Source organism: Rhincodon typus, chromosome 9 (assembly GCF_021869965.1).
Source record: "Rhincodon typus isolate 14 chromosome 9, sRhiTyp1.1, whole genome shotgun sequence".
Classification (NCBI taxonomy): Eukaryota; Metazoa; Chordata; class Chondrichthyes; order Orectolobiformes; family Rhincodontidae; genus Rhincodon; species Rhincodon typus.
Window position 1 is genome coordinate 81,066,573 of NC_063340.1, and position 16,286 is coordinate 81,082,858.

A 16,286-nucleotide genomic window follows, 5' to 3' on the forward strand; every position below is an offset into this window, starting at 1 on the left:
CCCCCCCCCCCCCAAAAGAAAGGACATCATATTATCCTGACTAACTAACTGAGCAATCCATCGATTATAGACGTGCTGCTGTGTTTTTTTCCCCCCCGAACAGCCATTAATGGCTCTCTAATGGCTGAGCAGAGTGATCAATTAATGAGGTGATTATTCCCAACCCGGGCCAGGCTTGGCTCAGAAATACATCTTCATTGGAATGAATTACTTAATTGTTTTGAGCTACTCTCACGGTGCCAGAGAAATACCCGAGTTCGCTGCCTTCACTAACAAGTTTCTTCTGATCTGCAGCAGCTCAGCCCTTTTCACGGAAATCTTTTTAAAAAGGAGTTCGACATTTACTCTGCGGGTGCGGGTGCGGGTGCGGGGAGGACTGCTCCCCACTCAGTGACCTGCTCCCAAGTTTCAACACCATCTCGCCCAGGTACACTGGGTGTAGTCTGCTCCCACTAGTCTAATTCCTGCAACAAGCACACGATTGGGAAAAGGCTATCCTTTTTTCTGAAGGAAATTCCAAAGTAATGCAAAGGAAGAGGGGTAGAGAGAGGGAGAGAGAGAAATAAAAAACACGAGTAATTATCCAGGTTTTTTTTTTGGTTAAATTTACTGAGGTTCACAAGTAAATGTGAGGGGAATACTGACAGATATAAACCAGTGTCAGACAAAACACTCGCTTATTGAACGGACGGGAAGCTCAGCTCCAAAAGTCTATATTACTCGCCTCCCAGTTGTGGGACGGTTATGATTTAGAGCTCACGGAGCAGAATGATCCCTCCCAAGGCTACTGCATGATTATAATCTTAGTCCCCGCACTCCCTGGGCACCACAGAGACAAAAAAAAAGTTAAACGAAGATACAGTCGTATAAAAAGGCACTAAAAACTTACAGCTCGGAGCTGTTCATAGTTATAGCCACACGACACACACGACCAGCTCAGCAATTTAGGGCCATTCTCCGGAGTCTGGATTCTCCCCTCACTTCTACTTTGCAATCACTGAGACTCCGGCGCAGGGAGAAGAAAATCCTTCGTCTGCTGCTAAGTTAAAAAAAAATCCATACTGCTCTCCGCAAATTAGACTCTGTGTGTGTGTCTCGGTCCTATGCACTGCCCAGCTGGTCCTCAGTTCCCCAGCTGATATACCCACTGCCGCTCTCCCATACTAAGACACGGGGACCCTGTATGCCCAGAGTTGCTGCTTGTTACAGGGGCTCTTCTGTCACCCTGACGCTGGAAGCAGACAGGGGCTCTGTCCTCTCCCACTCCTCCCAGGGCATCTGCAACTCCTCGGGACATTTCCCCCCCGCCCCAATCCAAGCGGACAAAGCCAGCATTCATTTGTGGCAGCTCAGGCAACTTTCTCTTCCCTCCCCAGCCATAAGGGACTCTTCCTGCTCGCTGCTTCAAAAATAACGCCTCTCTCTTCATTCCAAGCGAAAAGCATTAAGCTTCACTGCCCCCTCCATCTCCAGAGTCCCCTGACAGCATCTCGTTGAGAAGGCGAGTCAGAGATCCCAGAAACAGGCGCTCCTGTGCTGGAACTATCCCCTCCTCACTCACTCAGGAAAAATTCAACCACTTTTACACTCCCCTCCCTCCTCTTGTTTGGTCCTGATTTCAACTAGGTTGAAGAAGGGGTTAAAATTTAGCCCATTTGTCCTTTTGACGCGTTTTTCGTTACCGCAAATCACTTTTCGCTAACGCACAGCCGGACGGCACACCACTTAATTATGAGAGTCAATGACTACCTTTAATTGCGGCAGTTAATTGCTGCTGTTTTGTTTTAGTTTGACACCAGTAATTTTCTGAGCTTGGCACTTTCAGCGACTCGTGTCCCAGTTTGAATCAGCTGTCAATTAAAACTCACATGCAAATTGGGCTGCGTTGCATTTTTTTCAAAAAATATATTGTTGCTTTCCCTTCTCCCACCCAACAAGAGTTGCGACTTACTCTTTTGCTGGCAGTTCTTCCAGCCCAAATTATATGAAAAACAAGTCCTCTCTGCAGTGTCTTTCAATAGCCTCACCAGGCAGTGCCAAGCACAGTTAAAAAAGAGTAGTACCGAGTGAGCGATGTGGGCATTGACAGTGGGCGCTCTCCTCACCAAGCAAAGGCTCTGGCACAATTCATGTCACACATTTCACGGCACCCGCCTCTCCTGCCCCCTCTGAGTTAGCAGGCTTGGGAGGAAAGTAAAGCACATGCCTACATCTCTTCCCAAAACTCTCACCAGCCTCAAACTACAGCCAAACCAGAGCAAATTAGATCCAAGATAACAAGGTGTAGAGCTGGATGAACACAGCAGGAAAGCTGATGTTTCGGTCCTAGATCCTTCTTCAGAAATTTCTGAAGAAGGGTCTAGGCCCGAAAGGTCAGCTTTCCTGCTCCTCAGATGCTGCTTGGCCTGCTGTGTTCATCCAGCTCTACACCTTGTTATCTCAGATTCTCCAGCATCTGCGGTTCCTACTATCTCTGAAACAAATTAGATCCAAAACTGGCTTAGAAGCAGAGGGTGATGGTCTAAAGGTGTTTTTGTGACTGGAGGCTTGTGTCTAGCGATATCCCACAGGGTTTGGGGCTGGGTCTCTTGTTGTTTGTTGCGTATGTTAATGATTTTGACACAAACGTGGGCATGATCAGTAAGTTTGGAAATGACACTAAAATTTGGTGGCGAGGTAAATAGCGAGGAGGAAAGCCTTTAGGATACAGGAAGATATAGATGGGCTAAACAGTGGCAAATGGAGTTTAATTCTAAAAATTGTCAGGCAGTGCATTCTGGGATGACTAATAAGGCAAGGAGGGTAGTCGCCGAATGATAGGACCTTAGGAAGTAGAGAGAATAAGAGGAAACTTGGTGTGCATGTCCACTGATCCTTGATGGCAGCAAGACATACGGATGAAGTGAAGAAGACACATGGGATACCTGTCTTTATTAGTCAAGACATTGAATACAATCGCAAGGAGGTTATGATGGAGCTAGATATAATGTTAGTTATGCCCTCCTGCTGGAGTACTATGTGGAGTTCTGGTCACCACACGATAGGAAGGGAGTGAATTCACCAAGAAGGTGTAGAGGAGCTTCACCAACGGCAATTCATCTATGAAGGGAGATGAGATAGGCTTGGATTGTCTTCCTTGGAGCATAGAGTGATGAGGGATTGAGCTGTACGTGATTATGAGGTACATCAATAGGGTCAATAGGAATAAACATTTCCCCTTCAGTGGAAAGCCATGGAGCAAATATTTAGGCTAAGGCAAAGGAAGTTTACAGGGGATTTAAGGAGAATTTTTTTGAGCCAGAGGGTGGAGTCTATCTGGAGCTCACTGCCTGAAAGGTTCTCAGAGGAGGGAACCCTCACAACATTTATGAAATAGTCAGAAGAGCACTTGACATATCGTTGCATCCAAGGCTATGAACCAAGTGCTGGAATATTGTACTTGAATAAATGATTGGCATGGATACACTTGGCCAAAGGACTTATGACTTAAGCATGACTGACCAGGGCTGTGATATTTAGGCGCAGAATTAGGCTGTTCAGCCCATTGGGGAGCCAATGCTCTGCCAATCGATCACGGCTCATATGTTTCTCAAACCCATTCTCCTGCCTTCTCCCCATAACCCTTAATCTCATTACCAATCAAGACCTATCTATCTATGACTTAAAAATACTCAATGACTTATACTCAACAGCACTCTGAAACAATGAGTTCCACAATTAACTACCCTTTAGCTGAAGAAATTTCTCCTCATCTCAGTTCTAAAGGGTCGTCCCTTCATTCTAAGGCTGTGCCCTCGGGTCCTGGTCCCTCCTGCTAGTGGAAACATCTTCTCCGCATCCACTATCCGGTATTCTGTAAGTTTCAATCAGATCCCTCCTCATCCTTCTAAACTCCATCGAGCATACAGCCAGAGTTCTTGACCGCTCCGCATAAGGCAAATCGTTCATCCCTGGGATCATTCTCATAAACCTCCACTGGACCTTCCCAAGGCCAGCACATCCTCCCTTAAATACTTGGCCCAAAACTGCTCACAATATTCCAACTGTGCTCTGACCGGAGCCTTATACAGCCTCAGCAATACACATTCGATTGGCACACATAGAATCCAGCCAGAATTGAGGCTGGAGCCCAACTTGATTTGCACATCTCCCGAAGCCATACAGTTCACGGCTGAACAACTGAAGATTGTGTCGGGGTGGGTGGAGATGAGTGTGTGACAGGGAAATAGTAGTCGGTGCACAGCACATAACTAAATTATAAAGAAGTCTCTTAAAGGCAGAAGGAGAGAGTTTGGCTGTGAGCGGAATATCTTTGTTCACCTGCGCACATACTAACTAACTATGTTTGAAGGCAATACACTCATCAAAGTCAACGTGTGCTAATTTTACAAGAAACGCTACCTAATTATAAAGAACATTATTCTCTGCCCTTTCCCCCAGACAATGGAAGGAACAATCACTCTCAGTCTTTTATTTTCTTTGCTCTTCTCCCCTGGCTTCAACAACTGATTGCTCCTTTCTTAATTCCTTCAGAACGTGGTGTTACACTGTCTTCGCACTGCACCTCCCATCACCCCACCCCCCTAACCAACCCGTGTTCCTTTGCTGTCAGATTCACGTAAGCCTCTTGATCTTCTCCCCACCTCCTCATCAAGGCAATCTCACTGATCCCTTGAGAGATTACACCATTGCTGAAACAGAAATTAACCAATGTGAGTGAGTCAGACCGAGATGAGTGGAATCATGAAGTTCTAAGATGGTTACAGCACAGAGGAGACCATTCACTCTTGTGTCTCTGTTAACCCTGATCTTGAATCAGCTGGCCACTTAATCTCACACCCCTGAGCGTTTTTGCAAAACATTTTATCCTTCACATCATGCTCCTATTCTTTCTTTACAACTGTATGATAGTTCCCCTTTCATAGTCCAAAATCCCATGTTTCATCGAAAGATCAACTAACTGTCTTCCTAAGGCACTGCGTCATCAAAGCTGTGTGGGAGATGGTCACACTTAGAACCTGGCAATTGGGAGTTCAGCGCTCTCCCAGTCAAAGCTGCCTGTTCACTTTCAGTTATTTCTACTGTTTTACAAAACCTTTACAGTGTTGAATTACAGAAATGCAATTATGCGATTACATTTGGAGAGAGATTAAGAGTTGGGGAGATATGCACACTGCAGCTCTAAATCACTGGAAGTCTCTCTCCAGCCCAAACAGAGAGGCCAGTCAGCAGTGGAGAACAGAACTGAGACATGACTCAGATCTCAGAATAAAACACCATTGAGTTCATGCTCTTTCGCTAATGTGATGTGGAAGTCGGCCATTCAGCCCTTCACACCCGTGCAAGGACTTTGAATGAGCTATTACCCTCACTAAGTCATTACAGAAAGAGGCCATTCTGCCAATTGAGTCCATGCCAGCACTCTTCAGATTACTTTAGCTACTTATCATCCCCCTTCTCTCCCTGTTATCCTGCATATTTAGTTCCCTCAAGTCCCCAACCCAATTTCCTTTTGAAATCCTTGAATGTTTCCACTTCCACCACCCTCCTGGACAGTATGTTTCAGGCCATTGCCACTCGCTATGGAAAAAGGCTTTTCCTCACATTCGTCCTGCATCTCTCACAAAAAAAATCTTAAAACATTCCCCCCCACCCACATTCTCCAAACTCCTGCAAACATTTCTGTGTGGTTATCCCGTTCCTCTTTCAGAAGTTACAATGGAATCTGCTTTTGCCGGCTTTTCAGTCAGTGCATTTCAGATTATAATAGATCATCACGTTTTTGAAAATGAAACCTCTCTTCACATTTTCTGAGTTGATGCTAAGTCAGGTTTGCAATCTGTCTCAAAGGTTTACCTTGAGCCAGGGCATTTTTAAAAAAAAATTATTCATTCATGAGATGAAGTTGTCACTGGCTAGGACGGCATTTATTGTCCATCCCTAATTGCCCAGAGGGCAGTTAAAAGTTGACCACATTGCTGTGGGTCTGGAGTCACATGTAGGCCAGACCAGGTAAGGATGGCAGTTAGTGAACCAGGTGGGTTTTCAGACAATTGGCAATGAATTTATGGTCATCATTAGATTCTTAATTTCAGATTTTTATTGAATTCATATTCTACAATCTGCTGTGGCAAGATTCAAACCCAGGTCTGGCCCAAGCTACGCCTGCCTCTTTGTAGGTTACGTGGAACAATCCCTCTTCCGTACCTACACCGGCCCTAAACCCCACCTCTTCCTCCGTTACATTGATGACTGTATCGGCGCCGCCTCGTGCTCCCACGAGGAGCTCGAACAGTTCATACACTTCACTAACACCTTCCACCCCAACCTTAAGTTTACCTGGACCATCTCTAACACCTCTCTCCCCTTCCTGGACCTCTCTGTCTCCATATCGGGCAACCACCTAGAAACCGATATTCATTTCAAGCCCACCGACTCCCACAGCTACCTAGAATACTCCTCCTCCCACCCACCTTCCTGCAAAAATGCTATCCCCTATTCCCAATTCCTTCGCCTCCGCCGCATCTGCTCCCAGGATGAGGCATTCCACTCCCGTACATCTCAGTTGTCCTCGTTTTTCAAGGACCGTAACTTCCCCTCCTCGGTGGTCGAGAACGCCCTCAACCGTGTCTCCCACATCTCCCGCACCTCATCCCTCACACCCCGTCCACGCAATAAAAACCAAAAAAGAATCCCCCTCGTCCTCACGTACCACCCCACCAACCTCCGGATCCAACGCATCATCCTCCGACACTTCCGCCATCTGCAATCCGACCCCACCACCAAAGACATCTTTCCCTCCCCACCTTTATCTGCTTTCCGGAGGGACAACTCTCTCCGTGACTCCCTCGTCCGCTCCACACTCCCCTCCAGCTCCACCACACCCGGCACTTTTCCCTGCAACCGCAGGAAGTGCTACACCTGCCCCCATACCTCCTCCCTCACCCCCATCCCAGGCCCCAAGAAGACTTTCCACATCAAGCAGATGTTCACCTGCACATCTGCCAATGTGGTATACTGCATCCGCTGTACCCGGTGTGGCTTCCTCTACATCGGGGAAACCAAGCGGAGACTCGGGGACCGCTTTGCAGAACACCTACGCTCGGTTCGCAACAAACAACTGCACCTCCCAGTCGCGAACCATTTCAACTCCCCCTCCCATTCCTCAGACGACATGTCCATCCTGGGCCTCCTGCAGTGCCACAACGATGCCACCCGAAGGTTGCAGGAACAGCAACTCATATTCCGCTTGGGAACCCTGCAGCCCAATGGTATCAATGTGGATTTCACAAGTTTCAAAATCTCCCCTCCCCCCACCGCATCCCAAAACCAGTCCAGCTCGTCCCTGCCTCCCTAACCTGTTCTTCCTCCCACCTATCCCCTCCTCCCACCTCAAGCCGCACCTCCATCTCCTACCGACCAACCTCATCCCGCCCCCTTGACCTGTCCGTCCTCCCTGGACTGACCTATCCCCTTCCTAACTCCCTACCTACACTCACCTTTCCTGGCCCCATCCCCGCCTCTTCGACCTGTTTGTTTCTTCTCCACCTATCCTCTCCTCTATCCCTCTTCTATCCGCCTCCCACTCTCTCCCTATTTATTTCAAAACCCCCTTCCCCTCCCCCTTTTCTGATGAAGGGTCTAGGCCCGAAACGTCAGCCTCTCTGCTCCTATGATGCTGCTTGGCCTGCTGTGTTCATCCAGCCCTGCACCTTGTTGTCTCCAGAACATTATCTGGGTCTCTGGATTAACAGTCCAGCGATAATACCACTAGGCCATTGCCTCTCCAGACTGGCAACAGTTTGGTTCGGTGTGTTCTCATTACAGAGGCATAACATTCCCTGTCCTCTTTGATACCTTTGGAGGAACATCTCTCTCAGAATGAGTTAGCTCACACATTGAATCATGTGCTCACCAAGTAAAGGTTATATTAAGGTCAGTTCCAACCTGTCAGTGATCACAAACAAAAACGGAAGGTGCTGCAGAAACTCAGCAGGTCTGGGCAGCATCTGTGGAGAGAAAAACAGAGTTAACACTTTGAGTCCATCTCCAAGCAAAGGGTCACTCGAAATGTTGACTCTGTTTCTCTCTGTACAGATGCTGCCCAGACCCATTGAGTTTCTCCAGCACCTCCTGTATTTGTTTCAGACTTCCAGCAGTTCTTTATGTTGTTTTAGAGATGACAAATAACCTTAAAAGGGTATTACCATCCAGCTGGCAAAGGTCAGTCTCAATATCTGAATCAGCCAAAAGGTTTTGGCGAAGAAAACTAACCTCTGGGATTCTCTTCAAACGTTTTTCATTTTTCTAAAGTTTATTTATAGAAAGTTTTGTAAAATAAATCTTTTTCCGCACATCAATCTCCCCTGCTTTTCTAAGATTCCTTGCAAGCAACACCTGGAACATAGCCTTTCTTCCTCTTCACCACTGCCCTCATCAGCTCCCACCCACATTTCACTGGAGTAGCCATTATTCATGATATTAGTGTTGACAATATGCCACTGTTAAGTATTTGACAGTGGTTGAAATCTGATTGAGAACAGAAACATTGGTTGATTGCTCACTGGGCAGATGGGAACTTATGGTTAATAATCCTGAGGCTGATACTTATGTTCCGAGGATATGGGTAAAATCCCATTGTGGCAACTGGTGGAACTTAATTTCAATTAATAAATCTGGAATCGGAGTCTCAGTAATGGTGACCATGGCGATGATTACTGATTGCTGCAAAAACTCTATTTGCTTCATTAATGTCCTTTAGGGAAGGAAATCAGCCACCCTAACTGGGTCTGGCCCATATGAGACTCCAGACCCAATTCCACGCGGTTTTCTCTGAAACGACCGAGTGAACCACTCAGTTCAAGGGGCAATTAGGGACTGGTAACAAATGCTAACCTTGCCAGCAATGCCCACATCCCATGAATGAATGAAGCCAATCAGTAACACTGAGCCCACTGCAGCAGTGCAGTAATGACCCTCCACTCAGGGAGGTGAGGTTGGTAATGAATAGCTCCCTCCCAAACCCATCACCTCCCGTATCTAAATGTCTGTTCCCCCCCACCCCACACTTGCTGCATTTCCTTGTATGCTTTGCCCCTATCTGAATTATGTCTTACATTCCAGAAATTCAACCCACAGGGCTCCTGTTTGGCATCAAAGAGACAGTGATTCAAGCAGGTTGGTCATTGCTGGCTTGCAGTGTTCTGGACTATTTTAAGTGCTTCACAAAATGAGCCCTACATCCCAGGAATGTCAACAGCTGACAGTCACCACCGCCTTACTGTGTCCTTCAGTACTGCTACCCTTGATCTACTTGGGTTATTGAGTCGGTTCCGGGGAAGCAGTGTATCTTTAAGACAGCTGTACGACATCATTGGCTATTTTTCCCCACTCACCTTCAGTCACTCTCTCTGAGCCATGGATTCAATGTAGTACCTTTAGCCAGCCAGTTACATGCATGTGATTAGTATAACATTGGTCAGCACAGAACCCAGACTATGTATAAGTCTATATGTAAGTGTTGTTAATAAACTTCAAGACACCTTCTCAATGAGAACTTATTCTTTGTGTTATATGTTACCTGGCTAACACATAGGGCAGTACTGAACCACATCATACTGGCTGTGATGTTTGATCCAAGAAACAACAACAGATCTATTTACTCAGTGCATGTAAGTACTGCCCATTTTCAAAATCAGGCTAAAGAATGAATGAATCAAACTGAAATAGCCAATGTCCTTGTCAATGAAAGTCACTGTTATCTGGGACTGGCTGAAAATTTAACAGAGGTACAATATCAAAGCGAGTAAGTAGATATGAGTCTCACTTTTCCTACTTGCATGCTGCTTGCGATCATTTGCCTCATCTGCATTCCAAATGATCTAACATTGCCATTAATCACCAGGAGTAAATAGATCTGTTGTTGTTTCTTGGAACCTGGTACAAATGAGGAATGAAACTTCCGAATAGCATTACTTGACGTCTGCGGCTGTAGCTTCAGCCCTTGACGGGGTAACTGAAATAGGGCTCCCTTCCCCTAATGTTCTTCCAGCTCTCTGACCTCCTTCACCCATAGTCACCCACCTCAATCTGGCTGAGCAGGTGAGAGGGAGTGCTAAATCCTCCAGAATATTCTGGCAAGGGAGCCCTGTCAATCAATGGGAAACAGACCTACCCTCAAATCTGCCGCCTTCTTACTGCGCCCTTCACAGAAGCCCATAAAGGATAAGCAACAAATATCAGTGTCCTGGTTCTTTCTTCCTTTGAGCAAGTTCTTTGTCTGCGCAAACTATCCCGATGTTTGACGTGTCTATGTAAATGTGCCAGTTCATGGGGGATTTGATTCCAGAACTTTAGGAAGCCTGGACTGCAGGGCCCCTTGACAAGGAAGGTACGTCATGGCCCAATAACCAGGGTCCGGGGATCGTGGTGGTGGTACAGGGGGATGCTGGGGGCCGGGACAGGGTCAGCGCCAGGGGCTGCTCCTGCCTCTCCTAGACTGAGATGTTCACCTACTCCTTCATTCAGAAAGTGCCGCACAGGAGGACTGGTACAAAAAGGAGAAGCAACATGGCCAATAAGTGAGGGGCATAATGAAAGCGGGATCTCTCTCACTACAAGGGGTCCTGGAGCGGGGGATGGGAAGGCGAAGTGATTGGAGCTCCTTTTGGAAATTCTTACACAGATAAGGAACGACAGAAAACTCAGAACATTACTCTCAAGTGATGTAGGGAAAAAGGATGGGAAAGATGCTCTATTAAAGCAGTAACAGAGCTGGCAGTCTGGTACTCAGTCAGGAAGAAAAATTTTTCTGCCTTCACTACAACAGACCATCCTGTCCTTTCCTCACTGTTGATAGTGGAAGCTTGCTGTGCGCTAATTGTCTGCCACGTTGCCTACATTACAACAGTGACCGTGCTTCACAAAGTGCTCTGTTGGCTCTCAGGTGCTCCACAAGGTTGCGAATGGTGCCATTTCTAATCTCTGCCATGGTATTAACAGAGAGGGTTTAATTCCCGTACCAGCTGGAGCCCCTTTCGAGAAGTTACAACAATGATTTTTGAATTTTGCTCGATCTCGGTGTGAATGAATCCAACTAATGCTGGTACGGTTAGAGAGGGGACCTGCATTAATGTGGCAGCGATCACTACTACAGAATGTTCCAATGTGCATTGCAGCCACTGAAACGTGTCTCTATTTGTTCTCAGGAGGTTGGCATCGCTGGAAAGGCCAACATTTGTTATGTACTCTCAATTGCTCTTGAAAGAGTAGTGGTGATCACCATTTCAGTTTGTGGTGGATGGAGTCATCAGTCTCAAGGTGGGGTCACCTTTCACTTTAACTCACCCCTGGTCCTCTCTCTTTCTCTCTCTCTAAAGAGAGAGGAGACATAGTCTTCTGGGACGATGATGACTTTCACTCCCTTTGTTGTAAACCCGGAGCTTAGTCTGAGCCAGAGGCACATCCATGCTCTCAATACTGCAAGGAGCTGTTAGCATCGACATTTCCAGCAGTTTTATATCAGCCAGCACTCACAGGTTAAAAAGCAATGCCCTTTTCTTTACTTTATCTTATTTTAAGAGGTTATTAAAGCTGATAGATTGATTGATCGTATACTAACAAGGATAAATATTTAGTTAACAGACAGAGACAGAAAGTATGAGCAAAAGGTTATTTTCAGGGCTGCACCTGTAAGGATCAGTGCTTCAGTATCAGCCACTTACAATGTATATCAATTAGTTGATAGGGGCTGAACGTGAAGCATCCACTTTGTCTGGTGGTACAAAGTCAGATGGAAAAGTGGATTTTTTTTAATCAACCTGTTCAGGCATATCACGACATGCCATTGGAGGGGGTGGGATTTGAACCCAGGCCTCCTGGCTCAGAGGTAGGGACACTACTGCTGTACCACAGGAGCCCAAATGCCCTGTGTTATCATCAGCAGCATGTCTGGAGTTCATCAGGGTTCACACTGACACAGCAATCTAAACATCAGGCACAGATGATGAGCTGGTTTGAAGCTGCACCTTCTCAGAGTCCAACACTGAGCTGTTGACTGGGAAACAACAAAGCTCACCTTTCACAAGGCACAGGGACTGATTATTTTCCTGGTTGTTTGTTGCCTGTTGGCACAGCCCTGGCTTAGCAATGTTACAATCATTGCACTGTGTACAATCAGATCCCATTCACACCCTCCTACAGCTCACAGCGGGATGATGGCAGAGACAAGGAAGACTCTTCTACAAGTTACAACAATGGCGTTTAAATTTCACTTGATCTCAGGGTCAATGGATCCAGGCAGAGGGGGCCTGCATCAGTATGGCACTGATCACCCCTGCAGGACCTGCCAAAGTGCCTCACGGTCGCTGACTTACCTTCCTGATTTGTTCTCAGGATGTCGATACCGCTGGCAATTTGTCACCCAGCCTCAACTGTGCTTGTGAGGGTGGCATTGTACACCACTGCAGCCTATAGAAGGTCGTGCTATTAAACAGTACCAGGATTTTGACCCAGCAACAGTAAATGAAATATGCTTGAAACGTAAGTGTTGTTGTAATGTCAGAATTTTTTTCCAATTCGTTAATGGGACGTGGGTGTTGTCGGATAGGCGAACATTTATCCCCCAGCTGTGATTGCTCAGAAGGCAACTCAGAATCAACCACATTACTGTAATTCTGGAGTCACATTTGGACCGACGGCTGATTTCTTTCCCTAAAGGACATTACCGATCCTGGCGGGTTGTATAATGATTAACAATGGTCACATGACCTGCCATGAAGCCAGTTTTTAATTTCAGACTTTCACTCAATTCAAATTCCACCATCAACCATGGTGGGATTCGAACTCGTGTCCCTCAGGGCATGAGCCTCAAATGCTAGATTATCCATCCAGTGTCATTACCATGACTCCACTACTTCCCCAGCGACAGTCCATTCTTGCACAGCAGGATCCCACAAAAAGCAACATCTGACTGGATCACCTGTTTTAATAAAATTGGGCGAGGGGTAATATTGGAAGGATCATTACCACACCCCTCCCCCTCCCCGCGCCCCCTCCAACCCCACCTTGCCTTTCTTCCCAGTGGTACTATGGGATCTTTTCTACACTCCTGAGAAAACAGATGGAGCCTCAGATGAACATCTTGTCAAAAACTTCAGCAATTCCAATAGTGCCATTCAGCCCCGGTCTCGAGGGTGTGCTCAGATCTCTGCAGCGGGACTTCAACCCACAACCTTCTGACTCAAGAGGCTGCATTTCTAATACTCGAGGTGTTTATTCACAAAGTTCTGCCTGTGAGAAAGCAAGCTGCATGCATAACTTGTAGAAACTTGTGGGGTTCTGTGCTACGCGGAATCACTTAGCCACAGATGCAAATAGCTTTCCCTGAAATGCTCTTCATGTAAGTAGTCTCTGAGTTGTGGCTCACTTGCTACCAATCCTAGCTTTTCGGTCACAAGATTCCAGCTGTCAGGTAACATTCCACAGCAGTACTGAGGGCGTGCTGCAGTGTTGGAAGTGCTACTTTCTGAAAACGACACTAAACTGAGATCCCATAAATCCCCAATCCGGTAGACGTAAAGTAATCGCATGGCTCTATTTCGAAGGAGGGCAGGTGGTGATCCCCAGTGTCCCGGTCAATATTTATCCCTCACTCAACATCACGAAAAATGGAGCAACTGCCCATGATTGCACTGCTGTTTGTGGGAGCTTGCTGTGCCCAATTTAGCTGCTGAGTTTCGTACATGAAACAGTGACAGTGCTTCAAAAATACTTCATTGGCTGAAAGTGCTTTGGGACGTCCTGAAGTTGCGGCAAATTTGACATAAATGCAAGATTTTAAATCAATAGCCATCAGGTAATTTTTCAGCATTTTTGAATGGGGTGTTTATTGATACTCTGAATCCACTCATGGGCTCAGTCCCAGTAAAGTGCTGCTCCCAGTTTGTCAGACACCTCAACTCCAAGGGGGAAGCTCTGAATCTGACCTGACAAATGGCTGCAGACCTTAAGGAGTGTTGCCTTGTCAGTTGTGCAGGCTTCCAGGCCAAGCTCATTGTGCCTGCTACAAAGCTTTGTAAAGATCCTGTGGTACAAGTGACTCAGCAGCAGATCTTTTTACCGGAACTATTTGCAGGGGTGATTGTCAGGTCACATTTATTTTTCATCCCCTCTACTGCCCTGGTCAACTCCCTCCCCCGCATTTATCCTCCAATCCATGGTACCATGTCTCAAGCTACAAACTGACTCAAATCCCACACCAGTAAGGCGTTTGATAAGATTCCCCATGGTAGGCTGATGGAGAAAGTGAAGTCGCATGGGGTCCAGGGTGTACTAGCTAGAATGATAGAGAACTGGCTGGGCAACAGGAGACAGAGAGTTGTAGTGGAAGGGAGTTTCTCAAAATGGAGAACTGTGACCATTGGTGTTCCACAGGGATCCGTGTTGGGACCACTGTTGTTTGTGATATACATAAATGATCTGGAGGAAGGTATAGATGGTCTGATTAGCAAGTTTGCAGATGACACTAAGATTGGTGGAGTAGCAGATAGTGAAGGGGACTGTCGGAGAATGCAGCAGAATATAGATAGATTGGAGAGTTGGGCGGAGAAATGGCAGATGGAGTTCAATCCAGGCAAATGCAAGGTGATGCATTTTGGAAGATCCAATTCAAAAGCGAACTATACGGTAAATGGAAAAGCCCTGGGGAAAATTGATGCACAGAGAGATCTCGGTGTTCAGGTCCATTGTACCCTGAAGGTGACAACGCAGGTCGATAGAGTGGTCAAGAAGGCATACGGCATGCTTTCATTCATCGGACGGGGTATTGAGTACAAGAGTTGGCAGGTCATGTTACAGTTGTATAGGACTTTGGTTCGACCACATTTGGAATACCGCGTACAGTTCTGGTCACCACATTACCAAAAGGATGTGGATGCTTTGGGGAGAGTGCAGAGGAGGTTCACCAGGATGTTGCCTGGTATGGAGGGCGCTAGCTATGAAGAGAGGTTGAGTAGATTAGGATTATTTACATTAGAAAGACGGAGGTTGAGGGGGGACCTGGTTGAGGTCTACAAAATCATGAGGTATAGACAGGGTGGATAGCAAGAAGCTTTTTCCCAGAGTGGGGGACTCAATTACTAGGGGTCACGATTTCAAGGTGAGAGGGGAAAAGTTTAAGGGAGATATGCGTGGAAAGTTCTTTACGCAGAGACGGTGGTGGGTGCCTGGATCGCGTTGCCAGCGGAGGTGGTAGAGGCAGGCACGATAGCGTCATTTAAGATGTATCTAGACAGATACATGAATGGGCAGGGAGCAGAAGGATACAGATCCTTGGAAAATAGGTGACAGGTTTAGATAGAGGATCAGAATCGGTGCAGGCTTGGAGGGCCGAAGGGCCCGTCCCTGTGCTGTAATTTTCTTCGTTCTTTGTTCTTTGTACCAGGCCTGGCTGGAAGACCAAACATCAGTCTCTTCCACCTTCTCTCCATCCCCGAGAGACAGACCACTCATTTCCACCTTCTCTTAAATTCAACTTAACAGACAGTTGAAGGGATGGTCCAGGGACAGGGCACTCAGGATGAGTTTCCATCCAATAACTGAAGGCTTGCCATGAGAAAGCGCTAGTTGTAATTCTGACCCCATCGCATGTAACAGAGGGAACAGAAACAGGCCATTCACTCGGCTAAATTAGTATTGATGCTGCATACACACCTTCTCCCAGTTCTCTTTTATCTCATCCCATCAACATAATCCCCCAATTCTTTCTCCCTTTTTCTAACTGTCTAGCAATTTTTCTTCCATGACCTTTTGTCAGAGTCCTGCAGTATTTCAGAATAAATTGCACTGGAGCTCCAACACATGGTTCTAATCCTGTACTGCAATGCTGAAATAAAACAAAATCCTTTATGATCTTAACACGCTTCTCGGTACCAAACTCAACAACTTCCAGTAACCCCACCATTCTGCAAAGGATCTGAGCTGAATCTGCCAGTGCAGCACTGTCAGAGATAACAAAACTTTCCCTTCAACACACTGCGCTGTTCCTTCTCTGCACTGCGCCAATCCCTCACTGCAATGCACTGCGCCACTCCCTCAGTGTGCTGCACCACCTCCTCTTTGCACTCCTGTACATCCGGTCTACACTACACAACTCTTTCAGTACACTGCACCACTCCTTCACTGCAATGCACGGCGCTGCTCCCTTACTGCACTGCGCCACTCCCACTGCACAACTCCCAGACTGCACTGCGCCACTCTCACTGCACAACTCCCATACTGCACTGCGC

The 16,286-nt window shown here is 46.7% G+C and overlaps 1 protein-coding gene across 2 annotated transcripts in view; it reads right to left on the reverse strand.

Annotated features, from left to right (window-relative positions):
- The window catches only part of kif26ba (kinesin family member 26Ba), a 319,220-nt gene that overhangs the window by 138,893 nt on the left and 164,041 nt on the right, over nucleotides 1-16,286 (reverse strand). Inside the window, exon 1 of one of the 2 annotated variants that reach the window (XM_048601409.1) lies at nucleotides 890-1,466. The exons of the other annotated variant lie outside the window; for it this stretch is intronic. Coding sequence (XP_048457366.1) covers nucleotides 890-906 — 17 coding nt within the window. The 5' untranslated portion in view covers nucleotides 907-1,466. Of the gene's footprint in view, nucleotides 1-889; nucleotides 1,467-16,286 lie in introns of those variants that run through there. 2 annotated transcript variants of the gene reach the window in all.